This window comes from Coturnix japonica, chromosome 9, assembly GCF_054131305.1.
Source record: "Coturnix japonica strain WE chromosome 9, WE-NBRP24, whole genome shotgun sequence".
Lineage (NCBI taxonomy): Eukaryota > Metazoa > Chordata > Aves > Galliformes > Phasianidae > Coturnix > Coturnix japonica.
In genome coordinates, this window is record NC_140671.1 from 21,134,826 (window position 1) to 21,156,879 (window position 22,054).

The 22,054-nt window shown below is 44.3% G+C and overlaps 1 protein-coding gene across 1 annotated transcript; it reads right to left on the reverse strand.

Moving 5' to 3' along the window:
- Positions 1 to 13,575: 13,575 nt before the first annotated feature.
- Positions 13,576 to 15,543, reverse strand: LOC146759808 (myosin-binding protein C, fast-type-like). The gene is made up of 3 exons (XM_085509320.1): positions 15,134 to 15,543; positions 14,750 to 14,854; positions 13,576 to 13,853 (listed from the first exon to the last, which is right to left on the reverse strand). Exons 1-3 carry the CDS (start codon positions 15,249 to 15,251, stop codon positions 13,705 to 13,707), a joined length of 372 nt encoding a protein of 123 aa, XP_085365446.1. The 5' UTR covers positions 15,252 to 15,543; the 3' UTR covers positions 13,576 to 13,704.
- Between the last annotated feature and the right edge of the window lie 6,511 nt (positions 15,544 to 22,054).

Genomic DNA, 22,054 nt, shown 5'->3' on the forward strand with positions numbered 1-22,054 from the left:
GTTTGTTTGGACAAGCCCCTGTTGCATACGGTGGTCAAACATGCATTACTTGGGGGCACATTGTATTTGATTTAACAGATACTCTTACCTTTGGCTTTGCACAGAGTCCAAAGTCTATCAGCTTCAAATTGTCAATCAGCAGATTTTCCCGGTGGATGAGAAAGCAGTCAGGAATGATTTCCACCCAAGTGCCCAAGGAAACATCTTTTCTCTTCTCTTATTTCCTGCTGTGGACAGTGGTTCCCAGTCTACTCAAAGCTCGCTCGCTCTCGCTGTCTCAGAGATCTTCACTGACTGCTGGCAAGTTCCCATCTTCCAATATCCCAGGTGGGAAATACTAGCTTGTATCTGTTGGAAAGGACCTGGGGACTAGGAGGACAAGTGGTGAGAGACCACAGGCTGAATGCAAGCCAGCAGTGTGCTCTGACAGAAAAGAAGTACAACAAGATCATCAGCTGCATTAAAAAGCAGCACAACCAGACCACGACAAGTCATTCCTGCTTCAACACTCATTGCACCACATCTACAATACTGTATCTGGTTTTTGGCCAGGAAGGATAACAACCTGAAACAAACTCTGAAGCAAGTTCTATGGATGACCTCCAGCCTGTGCAGGGGGCTGAAGCTCCCACTCAGAGAAGAGAAGCTGGGGAGAATGATCTTTGTGACAGAAAATCCATTGGATGGGGCCAGAGGAATGCATCTCACCCCATACCCTCTGTATAGCCACCATTTGTTTAAAGGATCACTCTTCCTTGAGGCACAAAACTAGAGCAGGTTACACAACAGACTGACACCACAAGGGCTTCTCTCGAGATACAAACTGCAGCAAAGAGCATCACAAAAATGTGAAACCAACACTCAGATCAGATCTGTGTCTCTGCTCCGCTCATTAGGAGCATCATGTTTTACTCCCCTTTCAGAGGAAGATACTTCTTCAAGGATAACAAAATCCAGCTCAGCTACAGAACACAGTACCACATAGCAATAAATATCTAACATTTCCTGTAGGGAAAGAATCCTAAGCACAAGTTATTCTCTGAGTTTCAGCTGGGACTGAATTATCTTCTTCAGTGTCTGATATAATACTACGTTTTCATTCTAGAGAAACAATGGAGATAGCGCAGTGATGCTTACAGTTGCTGCCAGGCAGCATTGTACAGAGCCACAGTCAATCTCAGCTGAGAGCCCAAGGAAGTGAGAAGGAACAGAACTAGGACAGCTGACTTAAACTGGCCAAAGGATATTCCATACTATATGACATATTGTGGAAGGAGTTTTGAAGGGGGTATAACTTCATGTAAATCTCTTCCACTACTAGGAGGCTAACTGGACACTGATTGGTAGGTGGTGAGCAATTGCTTTTGCATTCATCATAACTATTATCCTTTTCTCTATCTCAGTACATAATTCTATCTCAACCCATGAGTTCTACTTTGTGTTACTTCTCCCCCCTTCAGTTCTCTCCTGCAATCCACTGGAATGGAGTGGAGTACTGTAACTCTCTCTGCCAACAGAAAAATAAAAACACATTCATTATTATTTATGGAAGACTGACTGCAGTTCAGGCTCACTGGTTTGAGGTCTCTGGGCATAACCCTGACTGTGAACAGAAGCAATTGCTGAAACAGTCTGTCAAAAAAAGACTGGAGCTTCCTCTTCCAAAAGGCGGTCCTTAGAAACAATGCAATCAAACAGCTTCCCTGTAAGATAAGGTTATCTGAAAATGCATTTAGAGAGTATCAGAGAAAGATAAGTAAGAAAGACAGCACAGAAAGCAGAAACTATTTCTTACCTCTATGACTATAAATATTTCTTTGATGTCTCTCTTACGTGATCCAATGGGCAAACATGTTGATGACTTCAGTTCTTCATGGCATCAATTTCTGTTTTAGCATGAGGCAAGTCATCCTTAAGAGACCATAAAAGCAAGCGATGAAATCGCTAACTACTGTGACATACCAGGTACCACATCTGACTGCTGTGGAACAGAACAAGCACATATGGGACAGTACACAATTCAACATCAACTCAGCAATGACTGACATCACTCCCATAGAAATTCTGAAACAGAGCTGTGAAAAATGAAAAGTAAAACATTCAGCATTTTCATTGGCATTTTGGTAAAGTTGCTGTAATAATGTAACAATAATGTAATGTAATGTAATGATGTAATAACTTCCTCCATTTTAAAGCCAGAGAATTCTGCCGTCTGAACAACCAGCAACAAGATTTGTGGTGCTCTGTTAAACTTTTTCCAGCTCTACAGCATCTTTCAAAAGGCAATGGGACCAGTAGGCTGCATTCGTATGTACCATCCCACCTGCCCCCGTGTTCTTGAGAACTCCACAACTCCAACAGAAGATATTCTCATATTTAAATGCCTTTTGGCTTACCCCTACAGTAACTTTCTCCATGATTTTTAGTGCAACTTTTTCACCAGTAAGAAGATGCCGCCCGAGTTTTACCTTGGCAAAACCACCTACAAATCAAAACACAGATGCTTAAAGTTGAGTGTGAATTCTTCTCTAATATAACATTACAATTTCCAACTGGTTTAAAAAACGAATTTCAAATTTATACAAATGAAACCTGACTTAGAGAACTGACAAGAGCTGTTAATCTATTCTCAGATTAATTCTAGAGTGGTGAGACAGACTGTTAGGCGTGCTGTTTCTGTACAAAGATGACACTTACCCGTTCCAACTGTTTCATGGAATTCCTAGTACTTGAGAATTTCCTCGTAGTCACTGACAGACATCCTGAATGTGCAAGAACTGAAGATCCTCCAAGCACGTGCAATGAGGAAGTGCCAGCAGTGTTCACATCCTACTTAGGACATATTCTTAGAGGCAGAAGGGACACTCGTGGCAGATCCAGCAATGCTCATCTTCTCACCAACGTGCATCCCCCTCTCACCCAGCAACAACAAAACACAGTGCATGAAGCTGGCTTCACTTAGGTTAACAATATGGAACATCCCTCAGGGCTTTGTGCCACAGAGCAGTAGCAGGGCTGGTCTACAGCTTGAGGAAGCAGTGGAAGCCTTTCCCTGTATGGTTACAGTGTCCCTGCACGCACCCCACAGCCAGAGCGTTGCAAGCTGAGCTGCCTTGATGTTTCTTGTACTCATCCCAATCTCTGCGAATGAAAACTCAGAATTCAGTCAAGGCGTTGATTGAGCACGAGCGTGCCTTTATTCAATAGGAAAAAGGAGGGGGTGTGAGGTCTGGAGGAAAGATGGGACTCATTCTCTGTTGTCTGACGAGAGTGTCTCAGAAGTCGTGCTGTTGCCCGGAGCCTGGGACTCTTGGCCTGATTCTACCTCCCCCTCCAAGATGTTTGGCTTCTCCTCTGTAATGCTGACCTGAGCCTGCATGGTTGTGCTGCTGTCGGGGCACTCGTGCTGTGCTTGGGCTGGGCTGTCCTCGAAAGGCACTCGGTTCAGGCTGGTGCCTGAGGAGTCTGGCAGGCTCAGGTCAGCAGCTTCAACAGGTATGGGATGAACGAGAGCTTCAACGATGATGGCATTCTTCTCTTTATAACTGATGTTATACGGAAGGCTTTCATCTGAACTGCAGCATCCTGTGCTTAGTAACAGTTCTTCATTGATGGAATCACAGGATGCTGCATCATAACATGCCTGGCGTCTTGGAGATATACAAGGGCTCGGGTCACCTAGGAAGGAGTAGACGCACAGCAGTTAGTGTCAAAGTTTCACAAGATGAATCATGAAACAGGTTCTTGACATTTGGCTATGCAGTGATGGTGGGCAGAAGCAAATAGGCTTCTAGCAACAGTGTCACTGTCTTGAAAGTGATCCTCGTGCAGGTCCAGCTCTTGTGTTGACAAGAGACTCATTTGGGAAAGACAGGGGTCAACTGAAGATGTCAGGCACAGGCTTGAATGCCAGAAGGATGTACAAGCCCACTGAAAGCATGAATTCTACCTGTGTTGCTGACAAGCAGTGATTTGAAAGCTGGATTTGCATGCTTACCTGCCAGGACCAAGACTTCAGCTTCAGAGGGCTCCCTGGCACTGCTCTGCAGTTGGCGTTTGGCCACAGGGGATGGTTTGCCCAGGCAGAAGCAGGAACGCCAACTGCAAGCTGCTGACTCTGCCCTCTTACTGGGAGAACTCATTCTGCAGAGAAAACAGAGCAGGCTGTCAGTCGTGGTGCAGGGTGAGGGAAGAGCTGCACCGAACCCTTGCCAATAGTTGCCTGTTCCTGGCAATGCCTGGTTTCTGCTGAAACACAGCTTAGAAAAGCCCTCTGTTTCAAACAGCAGAGGATGCTTCCATTCCTACAGCTCAGCCCTCAAGTCCTGTTGGCTAAATACCTCTCAACGATGTCAAGCAGGGACATGGATCCCGAGAATGTTGGAGGCTCAGGCTGCTTCGCTCTCCTGGGGCAGGCCTTCAACAGGGAACGAAGGCAGGAGATGAACTTGCCCCGTTTCTTTGGCTCTGCGCAACAAAACAAAAAAACAAGTTCATTTCAGCCCTGGCTCGGTTGGATGAGGCCGAGTACAACACATTCAACAGAACACATAACAACAGAAAGCATGTTCCCAACAAAGACACGCAAGAACGAATTTTCCCCATCCCTGGAGGTGCCCAAGGAGCTTAATGCAGTTCTCTTTCTAAGCTTGCTAAACTCGGGCATTAATGAACCCCCTGAAAGCCACGTTCAGACCCCATTTTACTAACCCGCATTGTCAAATGTAAAATACGCACCTGGCTTTGGCAATGAATGTAGGATGGACTCGAGCAGTTTTCCCCTGATGAGTTCCACGCACTCACCAGGGAAAAAACCAACCTGTAATAAGAACAAAAAGACAGGTGGGCATTAGCCCAAGCCCAGAGCCAAAGGGAAGGTCCTCTGACACCGACACAGGGCAACTGTTTGCATCCAGAAGCCATCCTGTGCAGGCAGAGCAGCTCCAACCGGAGATTCTAGACACTACTGAAGCTGTGCTCTCTAGTCAAAAATGTGTGCCTACCTCAAAGCCACGCTTGCCTCTCCACCAGGGGCTCATCTCCTTTGGTGGCATATCAACAATGCACACGATGTCTCCAACCTGCAAAAGATTGAAACATCAATCCCAGCTTCAGCACAGCTAAAACAAAAGCCTTCTTCTACGACACAAAATATGAGAGTATTCCCGAGGCGTTCACACTCTATACTAATTCTGTGCACAACAACAAGGAACGCCTGGAACTGCTTACCTCCAGAGAGAGCTCATCCGGCCCCTGGGCGACGTGGCTCCTAATAACATGGGCTGCCGCAATTGCTGGTATGTTTAAAGATGACATAGCACGCACCAGCTGCGGCTCCCGCATGTTATCAGCCTGCAAAACAGAGCACAGGCCGTGGTCAGGAGATGAGGACAAACCAGGAGGATTTCAAGGTGAGGAGCACATCTGCAAAGAAAGCTGCAGCAAATGCGCTCCGTCCTTATCAGGAGCACTTCAGAAGGAGCTGCACGTCTCATCACAGTTATTTCCCTTTCTGGCGTGCATTGCCAGGCCATGCAAAGATGCATCTCTCTCTACCCAGACTAATCAGCAATGGCACTGGCACAGATGGGTGGCCAGGCCCTTTTTGGCCCATTCTTTCCTGCAGGAGAGTACACCTGCAGCTCCTTCTAATGGCTCAACACAGGGAAAAAAGACCGGCCAGAGCTTCATACTGTACCTCCGTCGCCGCCAACTCAGGCTCACGGCTGATCCCACTGCACGCAGCACCCATCACAGCAAGTGTGAACAGCTGGAACAGAGCAGAAACACAATTCTGTTTTCTCTATTCACACAGCACAGTATGGACAGACTTTTTCAGAGCTACCCGCGCATACCGTAAGCAATACGGTGCTGTGAGCTCAAACAGCCAGCAGTTCTCAACACCTCACTGCCCACCCATCCATCCCACGTCAGCTCAGCTTACCTACAAGCTGCTGCACACGACGGTGAGAAGAAAAAGCAGTAAAGATACTAACTAAAGCCACTAACTAAAGGCACTAACTAACTAACGGCACTAACTAACTAAAGGCACTAACTAACTAACGGAACTAACTAAGTAACGGCACTAACTAACAACAGTAACTAACTAACAACGCTAACTAACAACACTAACTAACAACACTAACTAACTAACAACACTAACTAACTAACAACACTAACTAACTAACAAAACTAACTAACTAACAAAACTAACTAACTAACAAAACTAACTAACTAACGGCACAAAAGGCACAAGAACAACAAGACAACCAACCACTCCGACCACTAGCTCACCCACAAAGGAACACAGAACGCACCGCTCCTCCCCTCATTCCAGCCGCTTATGACATCACCAACGGCCAACAGCCTGGTCCACCATGACCCCCCACAAGGCGGGGAGCCAAGACCACGTGGTCACATCTGATTCCAACACGGCACCACAACATTCCAGGACTCAGTGAGGGCTTGGAATTCTATCCTGGTGTGGCAGCGCAATGGGAGGTGTTAGGGCACAGCTGAAGAGCTGACAGACAACGGACGTTTCCAAAGGAGGGTGCCAGATTAACTCTCAGCATTCTCTTGCGGGGCTCTTAGGAATGCTTCAAACCCATTTTCACTGCCTAGCTCATTGCTAGAAAGTCCAGTTGAGAAATGCTCACTTTGTCTGGGGAACGCCTCTATGCATCATGAATGAAAAATAAAATAAAATGGGCACGCGACCCTATGAAACTTACCTCTCTGCTCTTGCTGTCAGCCAGACACCTCAGATGAGCATGACGTGTCCCTGCTCCTGAATGAAGATTCACCCAAGTCTGTGTTCCTCTCTGCTCCATCTCTGGCTCTAAAAGAAACACAGACAGAGATGATTACAAGATCCTTTGTGCAGACAAAAGACAAGGGTGCACACGAATTCTGTTTAGCAAGAAATACTACATTCCCAATGGTAGTACTTGAATCCTCCTTTGGGGCTGGAGCTCAACAGGTCAACACATCAGAAATAACACAAAGTGCATCTGGAAGACGTGTCTCAAAGCCCAGAAAATCCAACACGGGAGGGGGCTGGACAGTGGACCACAAGTGTCCATTTCCATTGCAGCTCCCTGTAGAGAACAGCACCAATCAGCAGGCGTGAATCAATTCATTCACAAGCTGCACAATGACTCTGTTCTTTACATGATAAAGAAACACACAGAGATTCCTGACCAAAAAGTTGGGAGTTAATAACGACCAAAGAGGTTCCTGTTCCTACGCCTCATCCTCTCACCCCAACTCCTGGGTGATGCCCACAGGCTTCAAGTCAGCTCTCAAATCCGTTGAACTCCAGTCACAGAACTCCATCAAAAAGGATGTCACACATGTGACACTTACATACATTTTGCATCAGAAACAGTGACGCCAGCAGGAGCAGAGAGGTGACTGTCCCCCTGTACTCAGCACTGGTGAGGCCACAACTCGAATTCTGTGTCCAGTTTGTGGCCCCTCACTGAGAAAAAGACACTGAGGCATTGGAACGTGTTCAAAGAAGGGCAACAAAGCTGGTGAGGGGTCTGGAGCACAATGGGGCCATATGAGGAGAGGCTGCAGGAGATGGGAATGTCCAGCCTGGAGAAGAGGTGGCTCAGGGGAAACCTCATTGCTCTCTATAACTTCCTGAAGGGAGGTTGCAGTGAGCTGGGGGTCGGCCTCTTCTCTCGTGTCATTACTGATAGAACTAGAGGGAATGTTTTCAAGCTGCGGCAGGAGAGGTTCAGGCTGGACATTAGGAAATATTACTTCTCAGAAAGGGTGGCCAGGCACTGGAATGGACTGCCCAGGGAGGTGGTGGAGTCACCCACCCTGGGGGTGTTCAAGGAACGTCTGCAGAAATCCCTGCTGAAATCCTGACCTCTGCCACAGGTGGCTGAGTGACACAAAAGCTGTGTCCTTGGTTCCCGGCCTTACCTTCACATGCTGTTCATCTTGCTCTGCAGCTCCTGTTCTGAATAGTCTTCTTATATTCCCATGTGATGTACCCTGAAATACATCATTTAGTGAGTCTGAACAAAACATAAGACATTAATTGGAACTGTGAAGAAATGTTTTTTGCACTTTACTTGGAGGATGTTACATGCTATACCTTCTTTTCTCAATTGTAACACATGATTTTTTATAAAAAGAAACATAGCAAGTCAGCTCTTCAGTGTGCATATTGATGAAACTTGGTGAAATACAACTTTAGAAAAAGGTAATTTGAAAATTTAAATATTCTTATCAGAATCTCTGCTATTAGTTACCGTTCCAATGTTCTGATTTGATGATGATTCTCTCAGAACTGTTTTGTCACTCCCCACCTCAAATGCACTTCAAGTGCTTTAGGAGCATCACTGGAATTTTGAATAAACTCGATATATTTTAGGAAAGCTGCTACAGATGCACGACTGCAGTACTTTGGAAAAATATAATCTTGATTGAACGCTGAACAGTGTTATTTAATTATAATCCAGGTAATTAAATTAATTAAACCAAGGGAATCACCTCCCAGTCAGTCAGCTCCCACCAGGGAAATCGCTTCCCTGCCAAGCAGATGTAACCAACACAAGCTGCTACATCACTCTAGGGCCCCACTGAGTCTTCCCAGGGGGTCTCCAAAGGCTTCCCTGTTGACTTCTGGGAACCTGGAAACACTCACATGGAAACCAGTGCCCCCTAATGTGCCCCAGAGGTTTCTCAGGGCCCTGCAATTAGCTCTACAGACATCCAGACATGCCCCAGAGCAAGTATGTGTGCTGTAGGGAGCCCAAGAGACATTCCAGAGTATGCTAGTACTCCTCAGTGCGCTCAAGGGTTCTTCACCTGTCTCTAAATATGCCATACTTGACTTTGTTTTCTCTTCTGGAGCTTAGTTCTCAGCTTTGCTTTCTCATGCCATTTATCATTCAGTTTAGAGATTATTTTAACTAAAATATTTTAATCCACCATATTTTCTGAAAACTAAGAATTGATCCCGCTCAAGGAAACAGAAGAGAAAAACATCACCCACAGGCTGCAGATATTTACCTCGACTTCTCTACATGCCATCCCCAGTGTGCTTTTCAACTCACCTTGCACAGTGACCCTGGCTTTTGTTTCAGAGTCCTCTGTCTCACAGGTGTACTCCCCGCTGTCCTTGGCGGTAGAGTCATGGATGATCAGAATGGCCCCAGTTCCCTCCTGCTGCAAGTCGTACTTCTGGCTTTTTCTGATTGCTTTGCCATCCTTGTACCACCTGATGTTCACATCTGGTTTCGACAGCTCACGGCTCAGGCTGATGTCCTGCCCTGCTGCTGCTGTCTTATCCTCCAGCTGTTTTGTTACCTCAGTAGGTTTTTCTGAAAGAAAACATGCTTTTTGAAAACATACACTTAGGGTAGGATGCCTCTCTCAAAATACACGCATCTACATGCTGGAGATAAGTTAGAGAGGCACTTGCAACAGAGGCCATCCTACAGCCAGCAGTAATCTGTAAAGTACAGACAATAGAATTCCAGGCACCATTAATTCTCTCTTAAATCTACCCCACTGAGGATGATGAACCATGTCTGAAAACTGCCTCTTCCTTCTCTCCACTGATCACACTGGGAGCCTCAGATGATGCTCTCAGATGCACATGTTCTAGATAGGAATTTGTTGTACAGCTAGATGATGTGAAGGCCATCCCTTCAGCTTATACTTAGAGGATATTGCTCCCACAGTTCCCTCAACAGATCATTCCTGATTTACTGGTAATGGAACAAGCTGGAGTGAGATGCCCATTTCCAACACTACCCCAGCGCTTTGGGTAGTTCTCACATTTGTGTCAAATGGTTCCTCCTTTTACTTATTTTTAAGAGAAATTCTCAGTGCTTCAAGGTTCAAGTAGAAGGTTGCTATTCACTTTAACCATATTATGAGTTAGCTCTCATGACAATCTTATCAGAAGACAGTTGAAGGAATCAGACCCCAGAATCTCTCCCATCTCATTACCTTTCACAGACAGAGAGGCTTTGGAGGTTAGACCACGGGCAATAAAAACGACTTCCCCAGAGTCAGTAGGAGTCACACTTTTGATAAGGAGAGTCTCTTACCAACCCACGTTAGTAGCTTTAAATCGCCCACCACTTTCCACTCTGCTTCCATTCAGTGTCCACTTGAACTCATCAATGCTTTCATGGGACAGAATGCATTCAAAAGTGCAATCTTCTACCTCCTGGATTTCATTGTTTTTCAGCCGTTTGCTAATGCCAATATTCAGCTCTGGAAGATAAGAGATAGGTTAGTATGAGGTTTAGATGGAGAAAAGGCATTTGTGACTGACATGAGTAGCAGTACTGGTGTTTGAACTCAGGATTTGCAGATCATGGCTGCGTTCCTCACTGATGTATTCTCTAAGACATTCTCCTCTCAGAATTACCAGAAAGCTATAAAAAAAAAGAGACATGAATCTCTTGGCTTTGCTCTGGAAGAACTACAAGGAGAGCAGCTCAGTCCATGGAGCACAATGAAGATTCAATGAGCTACAGAGGGAAAAACCTAACAGAGAGGACAACTCTAGGATGCTGCGTGAGAAAAAGGGTTTTGCCTACGACAAGACATTAAATGTTTCTATCAGTTAATTTGTTACCATCCTACCCCTACTGGTGTTCAAACCATTTCTCCATTTTAGGGATGTTTAGAAAGGAAACATTTCCAGGACATTCTTGACGTGTTTTGTGATTTTCATGGCAAAAGGAGATACATTTACTTCAAAAGCAATGGGAATTTTCCAGACATCACTGCGCTAAATTGCAGAAATACAGTTCTATTGTAGAAACTATTAAGGCTCGTGGGGGAATAGGTGTAAGACATAGTGACCACACTGAATGTGCTTTTAGCACTCCTTCACTTTCCACAGTACTTACCCTGAACGCCGACATTTGACTTGGCAACATCAGTGCCAATATCACAGGTATATAAACCTGCATCTGACTTCTCGTGGTCATGGATAAGGGGACATAGGGTCTTCCCAGACTGTAGCAGCTCAAACTTGTTGCCAGAAGTGAGCACAACACCGTCCTTTTTCCACACTGGTTTGACCTTCTCTTTAGAGACTTCGCATTCCAATTTAATCACACCCCACTCCTCAACAAAAGCATCATCCAAGGACTTCATGAAGACAGCAGGCTTCTCTGCAATTAAACAGGCAAAACAGAACAACGTGATACAGAAGTTGAGACATTTCCAGTTGTGTTCAGATTTTTAAAGAGGTATCAATAAATCTTTACCATTACTGACGACACCAATATAGAACCTAAAGTGGTTTCATGTCCGTTGACTGAATGCGCTTTATGGTATTCTGAACTAATCAGGAGGAGAATACAGGGAACAGGAGGGACAGCCTGCATTGCCGGTGGGTGGGACTGATATCATATGAAGTAATTGGGATGCAGCTCTTCTAAAGCTGGAGAGCCGGCATTGCCCTCACGTACAGCAGAGCTCATACAGCAGGCCTCAGGATTAAGAGGATAAGCTGCTGAACAATTTTGATTTTCCTGTTTTATTGACTCCTTTTATCTATCTTCTATTTCACACATCAGATGTTTATAATGGGGAAAAAACACCCACCAAATGCAAAAGAAAGGAGAAAAATGAAATCCTTCAAACTCTGGAGTGCATAGAGTAAAAGAGCTTAATTGCTGGGGAGATCAGATTAGAATCACAGTATCCTTAGAATTGGAAGAGACCCTTAAAGGCCATCTAGCCCAGCTCCCCTGCAATAAACAGGGACATTCACAGCTAGATCAGGTTACTCACAGCCTGGTCATTAGTCATTCCAGAGGCAAAACACACACTGAATGATCTCTCCCTGCAGTCATAAATCCTTGGAGACAACAGCATTGACACTGCATGGCACTGAAGCAGTAAAAAAATTTGCTCCTGTAACTCTCCTTGTGTTAAGTAAAATGATGATAAAAAGCAATGGAATGCTTTGGCAGGACACCAAAACCATCTTCCTTCGTTGATATCTGCTGCAATGGAACCTTCCACTGGAAGAAAGCCCCTGATGACTTGTCACCCCAGAGAGGTGAGCTTTAGAAGCAGGACTGCTGCACAATAGAATGAACTGGAGCTCCTTAGCATCTCTTACATCCAGGAGGGCTGTGATCAGACCCACCTCTCACCTTCAGGCGCGCGCTTTCTGACACCTTGTCTGACTTCACTGTCACTGGGCCAGCATCCTCAGGCTTAACCTGCTTCACTGTCAGTGTGCAGCAGTTGCCAACGTTCTTGATGTCATTGTAATTATTGGTGTAAAGGAGGTTGCCATTCAGAAACCATTCCACATCCTCGTCATCATGGGACAGCTCGCAGGAGAAGACAGCAGAGCTCTCTTCTTCAATTTCCACATCCTGCAGGTGCTTCCTTACTTCTACATCGTGGGCTGTAGGGAAACAAGGTGAACTGTTACCACTGTTACTATAAAGCATACTGGGATGTGGTAGAATGGCTGGACTAGATAATCTTTGTGTAATCTTCTCAGTGAAGTTTATACATTTGCAAAGTTAGCAGGAGAGAACAGCAGAAATCAACCTCAAGAAGAGAAATCTGAGGTGAAATAGGACATGGAAGAGGCCACCCTCCCTGCTCATACCTTCAGCTGTCAGCGTGGCCTCAGTCTCTGCAATTCCCGCCTTGCACTTGTACACACCAGCATCATTGGGCTTCAGCTTCAGAATTCTGAGCTCTACTGAATGCTTATCCCTCTTGATCTTGTACTTCTGAGAGGGCACGATGGGTGTGTGGCCCTTGAAACATTTCACAACCTTTGGAGAAGGCCTGAAGTCACAGGACAGGATGACAGAATGACATTCCAAAGCTGTCTTGTCCTCCAACTTCCTGGTGATTTGTATATGGTAATCTGAAAAGCAAAGGTGGAAGAGAAGAAAGGATGAGGACAATTGGAAGAAGAGGAAAGTCTCTTGCATCTATTCCATTCCAATTAATTTCATGTTCACAATGGTTCTTTGAACAACTCTAAAGATAAAACAAATGATTGTCTATAGGGAAGGCCATTGATTACATTTCTATAAAGTAATACTGTATAGTATCTACCAAATGCAAGCTCCAGCTCTTGCTCTGTGCTTATTAAATTGCTCCCAGTTGAGGCTTTTATTCAAATAAGAGTGAGTTGAAAATATAATAAGTACTTTAGGTTGTGAATGGAGACTCTTACGCTGGGGACAACAGGAGATAAAAAGCCTGCAAATTTCTTTCAGATAAAATCAATGACAAACTGCATCAAATTTAAGTGCTACCAAACTTAAACTTGTCTACTTCAGAAATACAATTAATTTCACCTGATTTGACTTCTTTGGTATAGCCAAGGACAAAACCTCAGCTCTGTAGATCTGAATAGTAAGCACATCACAACTATTCATACAGATCTTTTACTGAGACGCAGCGGTCTCATTTAGTGTCCAATGACTTTGAACTGGAAATGGAGCAGAACCTCCAGACACACACACAATATTTCAAAGACCCCAGTGAAGGAAGAGTGGACATTAATTAATTCTTCATCTTCATGATGTAAACCAAGCCAGGATATGTTACCTCTAACAAGCAGATTGGCTGTGGATTTGGATCTGCCAATTGAGAACTGAATGGTGCCTGTCATATCAGTGGTGGTTTTCAGTATGGTCAGCCGGTGGATGGTGCCTTCTTGCTGCATAATCAAGTTTCCGCCAGCCTGTAAGACTTCCCACGTAGATACCACCTGCGAGGTTTCACAGAAGGAATGGATACCTCGCATTCAAATTTGGCTTCTTCAGGCTCAGTCACATCCTCATCACACAGCTCCTTTACTAGATTAATGGATTGCTCTTTAAGAAAGATGGAACAAGAGAAAGCAGAGATTTAGAAGGAATGTAAAAAACCCTTACATTATCACCCTACTTACTCATGTCAGCATTACTGCACATGAACACTACACCTATCAGCTCAAAATGCCTTAAAACATCATTAAAAAATAATAGAAAGAAAGGAATGTTGTTAAGAAGTCAGACAATAAGACTGCCAACCTGAAGAGAGCCCAGATCTTTTGATTCTTACTCCAACATCCAAATCAAACCATGACCTTCCCATCCCGATATCAAACTCCTCGCATTACAAAATGGAAAAGAGGTTCAATGAAACACGGACATTGATAATTACTTTGGTTAAATACAGCAACTTAGCTCTGAACAACAAGTTTTCTCCTAGTAAAGATCTCTGTAGCTCAAACGTAATGACTCTACTTAAGAGAAATTCATTTTCCAGGAAGTTCTTGCCCTTATAATTGTAACAGTGGCAAAGCTGGGGACTGAACTCTTGAGTAGTGTGCTAACTCAAATGTCTCCCTTTTCTTTATCGCACTTAACATCATATATATACCCTAACATTGTATATATTAAAAAAAAAACCCTGTGCTCTTTTACATCAGACAGAAAAAATGAAGAAAAAGTCAAGCTATGTTTTTTATCCCTCAACGTTCAAACACAAATCTCAAGTCTAGAGGTAGAAAATCAACCTCCTAAGAAAATAATCTGTTTTACTTAGCAAAAGTAAATCCCAAAAGACAAGCTGGATACTTTGTGGGCAGAAAGGTAGGTAGGTAGGAGTTTTTATTTCTGTGAAAGGTCCTGGTGGTGTTTAACTTCTTAGACATTAAAGCAAAGGATGTTAGCTGGTTTATAATATAAGATAATTTAAGCAAAATCGTCATCAGAAGCATAATTACCTTTAACTGTAAGATGGGCACGAGATTCTGCCTTTTCTGATACAGATTTGATTTCTGCTGCATCCTTGACTTGGACACGTGTGTAAGTCAGAGAGCAGGTCTTTCCTGAAGCAGAGAACCACAGAGTCACTAAGGCTGGAAAAGACCACTAAGGTCATCTAGTCCAACCGCCAACTCATCCCTACCAAACTGTGCTCTTGAGAGCAAACCCACAACTACACTTGGCTTCCTTGAGCAAAGAGCTCTGAGGCACATGGCCAGGCTGAGCATCATCCATCTGGTTTCACAGCATCACTGCCTGTTCTCTCATGTCAATGAAACCACCCATTCCACCCCAACCACATCCCACCAAAGCTGCTTAGTGCTCCCAAAGCGAATGCTCACCAGTTGATTCCAACTTGAAGGTCATCTTCTGGCCAGCAGCCTCGCAGATGTATTCTCCAGCATCTTTCTTATCCAGCTGCTCCACAACCAGATGCCGTGTTTTGCCCACAGATTCCATTCTGAACTTTCTGGAGGAGGCAAGCAGTCTTCCATCCTTGTACCATTTTACTTCGCTTGGATCCTGTGCTACTTCACAGCTGAGGGAGGCACTTGCTGTCAGGGCAGCACTCACCTCTTTCTGCACCTTCTCCTGGTTTATAAACACAGGTTTTGGCTCTGAGGGAAGAAAAGAAAAAGTATTGACTGAGGGACTGAAATGAGACCATCTTGCAGGTTTGTATGTACAGGTTGGAACAGGTTTAGGTTACCACTTGTGCCCAAACTAATAGCCTTCACTAGAGAATATCAGCTCTTCTGTTGAAACTAAGTGTCAAATCTAGGCAAGAAAGAACCCAGGAACTGAAGGAACCAAGAGGGTCCTTGAACACCAGTCCCATGGTTGCAAGTCACTATGCAAACATATTGAACCCAAAAGAACATCTGTCCTGCAGGCAACCAAAACCTGAGTTCCTTTTACTTAAGACCCACTGTGAAACATCAAAACACATAAACATGTGATAGTCAAACCACTGGCTGCCTTTTCATGACCCAGAACAGTACTCCTGGCTTCCTGAACAGACTCCTCATGGCCTCTACCATTGCCACAACTGTGACTGTCAAAGGCACAAAGGAAATATGCTCACCAACGCAGTCCTTTGTTCTTTGTGTGTGATTTCCAGATATCTATTTTACTTTGAGCTCTGGGAATAGTCAGCTCTACCAGGTCTCTTACTGGGAGTAGCAGACTCACCTATCCAGATGCAGCCTCCAACATAAAGGCATAGTAAAAAGGCAGTGTACTACTAGGAGAAGTTCCTGCTTCTCCTGCCATGAAAGGCTGCACGCACAACATGCACTCCAGCCTCACTGCACATACTTAGCTTAGTCAAATGTTTCGGTGAACAGGAATTACAGTTTGGGACCTCAGGCACAGGAGAGATTTGAATAATATCTTGAATATTGCTTCCATTGTACATATATCAGTAATTATTATTCTACAGACAGACTGAAACAGCACTTTGTGCGAGACTAAAACCAAATACTTTCTACAAACCCAGGCAATCAAGTATAGGGAAAAATCCTCAGCACAGACTACTGCAACTGGATCACTGTATAATAGAAACTAGATTTTACTTTACTGTTCTCTGCTGTATTTCAGACAACACCTGTCTTACCTGTGACATGAATCTTGAAGGTGAGTTTCTGGCCAGCAGCCTCGCAGCTGTACTCCCCTGCATCTTTCTTCTCCACCTGGCTCACCACCAGCCGACGCTGTTTGCCCTCTGACTCCACCTTGAACATCTTGCTCCAGGTGATCAGTTTCCCCTCCTTGTACCACTTCACCTCCGTCTTCTCCTGGGCCACCTCGCAGCTCAGCTTGGTATTTTGAGTCAGTACAGCCTTCACCTCCTCTTGTACCTTGTCCTTGTTTGTAAACACGTCTTCTTTCTCTGCAGGGACATCACAACAGCCACACCGTTTTGCTGTAGTCTGCTGCAGAGCTAACTCCAGTTCCCCATTTTCACTGTACTTGCCCTTCACAGGGAGCATCGTGATGCCTCATTATGACAGGAAAACACTTTTCCCTTTATTTTGCCTTGGGAAATGATAGGCATATCATTTCATATCATTTCATATCATAACATATCATATCATATAATTTCATATCATTTCACATCATATCACAAAGCTAAAGATTTTACAGTCTGACAGCAGATTTGGACATGAGATTTAGAACACCTGCATGCACTGCTGAACCTCCTCCCTTCTCTTTTTTTCTTCTCGTGTCTCTCTACATTTCCAGTAAATCAGAAGGGAACGGCCCTCTAGAACAGGTTGCCCAAGGAGACTGTGGATGCTCCATCCCTGCAGGCATTCAAGGCCAGGCTGGATGTGGTTCTGGGCAGCCTGGGCTGCTGCTTGGCAACCCTGCACATAGGAAGAAGGGGGTTGGAACTGGATGAGCACCGTGGGCCTTTGCAACCCAGGCCATTTATGAGTCTGATTAGTGGCATTTTCCACCTCATTGTGTCATTCAAATTTTGTAACCAGATCTCATCAAACACCTCCCCTTTTCTCACTCCTTGCATGCCTGGTGTGCTCTTGCACTGTAACCCTGCAGACACCAGCTGACTACAAGAGCTGCACAAGTTACCCTCCTTGCCTATGGTTTGTTGCAGGAATTCATTCCTGGATGGAAAAGCACATGTAGAAAAGTGTTGCTATGACACTAGTTGACCAAAATGTTTTGCACCAGAGGGGCAGCAAGTTGATCCTACAAATGCAAGACACACAAAATGAAGCATTCCTTTCTCTCTGGGATTCCAAGCATTTTCTCACCTCTGACTTTCACTTGGAATGTTGCTTTGTCATCTTTTGTTTCACAGCTGTAGCTCCCTCGGTCTCTCAGGGTCACATTTTTGACCATGAGCTTGCGGTGCATCCCCTGGGAGATGATGGTTGTCCTCTGGTCCTGTTTCACCTCTGTTTGATCTTTCTTCCATACGACAGCTCCGCTTGCAGCTGACACCTCACACACCAGCTCCAGGTCTTCAGAAGGACTGACTAATATTTCTGGAGTCGTTTTGGGCTTGTTGACAAAATCAATGGCTTCATCTGAAGAAAAAAAGAGAAAGTGGTTTACATCCTGACTCAGGCTTCTTCAGTACAGCATTAAGATACAGTTAGAACTGATTGTAATGTCTCTGCTCATTACATTTGGGTGATCGAGTTTCACCTCTGGAGGTACTCACATACAAACGTCTGCTTGATTCTCCTGTGTAAGGAAAGAGTAAGTTCTATGCAGACAGTTCTTATTTCTTTTAATCAATTCTGTATTCTGCACGTGTTCTTCTGAAGCTAAAATGAAGGCAGCTAAGTAACGTGTTTGCAATACATGAACAAACCTATTCAACACCTTGTCTCTAAGCTAACAAGAAGCGTTTGATGAGCACATCAGTATTTCATGCCCTTCATTCCATCCAGACACAACCTGCCTGAGGAGCAAGCTGATGGCTGTCAGCTACAGGCAGACCTAGCTTAGTATTGCATTTCTTAGAGCAACAACTGTTGCTTTCAGTCACTGAATATAACAAGGGCAATTGCTATGCCAGGCACATTTATGGCATCAGTGAACAAATAATGAGTTAAAAATTGTAATAGACAGGAGCCATCTATTCTTTTAAAACTAGGTGACCAAAGAAGAATGGTCCCTCTAGAGTCAAGCTGTTTAGAACTAATAGCATCAATCAGTATCACATAGGTAGATTACTTCCCTGCCCTAAGACCAACTTGTGAGCATTTGGTGCTCCTAATTAAGCCCTCTTAATGGCATTTTTGTCTGAGCCACGTGACATTTTGTGATAGGAGTTACTGCTAGTGTTCCCTTAACCCAACACCAAAGTAGGAGGTATCCATTCTCAGGGAATCATGCAGGCTTCCTCTGTATCTGATGCTCAGAGACAGCCCCAGAACTTTTTAAATCTTAGCTTAGCTCTCATCCAATAATGTTCATCAAACAGTGCAACTTGTCCTTTGGGAATCCCTTTGTTCTGCATCAACCAGTTCCAACGGAGTCTTCTCTGCTTGTTTTAGATCAGTTTTTCAACAGATAAAGCCAGGGTCTTTGAATTACAAAGTGAAATTGCAGAATGCATGATTCTCAACCAAACAGAACGGGAGGTGGAATGCAGGGTGAATACCTGAGCCAACACAACCTGCAAGCAATCCTTCAATATCTTAGGAATCTCTAGCAATCCCAAATCCAGTGTTGTGCTTGATCTATCATCTCTGCTGAGTTTTTAGCTAGCTGATGGTGAGCATCATGGTGGTGATGGGTGAGCAGTCGGACTAGAGGCTCTCAATCAACCTTAAGGATCCTGTGATTAGAGGAACATGAACGTGCTGTTAAAGGTCACAAGCACTGCACTGCAGCATGAACATACACAGTGAAAGGTTTCAGTAGAGCTTCAGTTCATAAATGAGGACTGGGTTATGGAAAATAGGCTCAAGATATAAACCAGAAAACAGATCTTAACGCCAGGTTCTGTGAATGCAGCCAGCTGAATTTCACAGATATTGAATTTCAATGACAATTTCTTGTGTTATTTTACCCTCCAGCTCCACCCTGAACTGGAACAGGTCAGTGACAAGCATTACTCTTCCAGGCTTGACCTGACAGTGCTTTACTTGCACTATGAGCTAATGGCTGTGCTTACAGCACCTCAGGGAGACACCTCAGAGATCACAACATCCTTCGGGTACAGCAGGAGACACTCAACTCTCCAAATGTGGAGTTTAATTTGTCAAAAGAGGAGACAGGATTCCCATGCTAATAACTTAGGACCATTTCAGTCAGAGGTTTAAAGATGATGTAAGTGCTGAGGCAATTCATGAACTAGAAGAATGAAGCCCAGATGTGAGGGCTCAAGTCATGTCTCCAGCCCCAGCTGGAGATAAGGCTGTCTTGAATTCATCACAACACAGTTACATTATTTGCTCATACTGTGGATTTGCACAGGGACAACAGTAAGGTCAGAATTGCTTCAATAGAGATATGCAATCTTTGTCCTAAATACTGGAAACCCACAGGGTTGGACATATAAAATGAATTAAGTCTGAAGTGCTTTGCATGGATTGCGATCCCATGTTTGCCTCACAAACATACCTGAGACTTTCCAATCAAAAAATCAGAGTGTCATCTCCAATTTTGCAGAAGCACGTTCCCTTGTCTTCTTTCGTTACAGCTGAAGCCACAAGCTTACGCACTTTCCCTTTATCTTCCATTGTGAATTTCTTACTGGTTGTGATTTCTTTGCCATTTTTGTACAACTTCACCATGACACTGGCTTCAGAGGTCTCAGAAACAAATTCAGCTTGTTTTCCAGCAACGGCCCTGATAACTCCTCCAGTTGTCTCTTTGTTTATGAAGTCTGCCAGTGCTGAAACAAAATATGGACACACAAAATATGTATGATGGTAAAGAACTGCAGGGACATTGCTGACCATGAGGCATTCATTTATCATAAAACCAAACGTACACGTTTAATCCCAGTTCTAATTGCTGGATTCTAATTCAGAAGCTGGCAAATTGGCAGCTTTTATAAACCACATACCAGATTACCTTATATCCACAAGTTGAAGGACATACACTGTACAGGGGACAGAGCCAAAGGAAGAAGCCCAAGGCTTCAAGAAAATGTTTAAAATAGGAAAACTGAGGAAAGAATTGGAACAAGCAAACTAGAAGGAAATCAATGGAGGGGGTTCTATTACTGCATTGTAACCCCCTGGCAAACAAAATGAGCCTAAAAGATGGAGATATCACTTAGGACTGAAAAGAAAATCAGAATTCCTTTATGGAAATTAATTGGAGCGCAAAAGTTAGATGATGAAACTGGCCCCTATTAACACACAGTGGAACAATTGACTTCAAAGATTCAAAATCTCACCACTTTCTTAGCCAAAAGTTTAAGCCTATGGCCACGGTCCTATTTTACTCAGGGTAATGGAGTTTGTTTTCCAACTTCTTGTTAACATATCATTTCAAAACAGCGCACACAGCTGAGTTGGGTCTGTTGAGACAGCGCAGTCAGAGCTGCTAAAATCAAAGTCTGGATTATGCATGCATTTGTTCTGCAGTTCCAAGAACACGCATGTATAATACAAATTCAACAACGTTCTACAGAACGCCTGTCTTTTAGGAGCTCGAGAGCCAGCTGATGGACACTGGGATGCCTGAGATCCTGTCAATGCATTTAACTCCATCCTATCATACAGTCAAATTTCATTCATTTTTTCAGCAACTGTCTCTTATCATTGTAGTTCCCTCACCACTGCTGGATGTGAGCCCAGACACACAAAAGCAGGTGCTGGTTTTCACTGCAGATACTGCAGTAAGGAGGAACAGCCTCCGGACTGGACCAGCTGAGCGTGGCCCTATCAGGATTTGCTCCAAAGGTCTTATTACCAGTAGTGCTTCCTGCTGAAGTACATGGGGGTCCTCCTTTGATTCCAACCCCAACCCACCTCACCATGCCCCCTGATAACATCCATCAGGGCCACATCTCCACAGTTCCTGAACACCTCCAGGGATCCCACCACCTCCCTGGGCAGCCTGTGCCAGTTAATTCTGTGGGCAGACCTGCCAGTATGAAATATTATGCTAACATGACAAAGAGAGAGAAGAAAAGCAAAATTAAGACTAGCTGACAAGTCTTGGCAGGAAGTTCTGCTCTCCATAAATTCAGTCCCATTATTCAATTCTCTTTGGAGATGTCTCCATGCCTCTCTGGAGTTTGTTCTTTGAGAAGAAGTAATTAAGTAAGCTCTCCAATGCCAAAGTGCATACACTACTCTAGGGCTTTGTTGTTTCTCCATGGATCAACAAGGGTGACAAGCCAGCAGAATATGATGAAGAGCCTCATTCATATTCAGTGTAAAAAAAAAAAAAAAAAAAGGCAATTGTTGCTGGGAAGAAGGTGCATTTGCATTTGTGTCATCTGCAGAGGGTACTGCAGAAATGGAAAGTCTTCCACTGGAGCAAACAAAGGGCTCTCATTTATTGCAATCAAGGCCCAGCGTGTGGATCTCAGAGATCAGACCTACACCCTGCAGCAAAACAGAGACCTGCGTTGGAAAGTTCAGTTTCTCTCTACATCTGTGTAAGAAAAAGCCCACCATGGAATGACAGCTAAGTAAACATCCCTGTGACTCTTCACAGGTCTCTTCTACATTTGGGATCACTGCTACAAAAAGAGCTGTTGACATCATCTCTCGTGGCCACCCTGAGAGAAGAGCAGGAAGGCTGGGATGCTCTTTTTC

Coding starts and splice junctions, on each gene's coding strand:
- LOC146759808 (XM_085509320.1), bottom strand. CDS start 15,251: ATGGAATCTGTGGGCAAAACACGGCATCTGGTTGTGGAGCAGCTGGAT. Junction 14,855..15,133: donor CTTCAAGTTGGAATCAACTG/GTGAGCATTCGC, acceptor TCTCTGCTTCAG/GAAAGACCTGCTCTCTGACT. Junction 13,854..14,749: donor TGCCCATCTTACAGTTAAAG/GTAATTATGCTT, acceptor TCTTTCTTAAAG/AGCAATCCATTAATCTAGTA.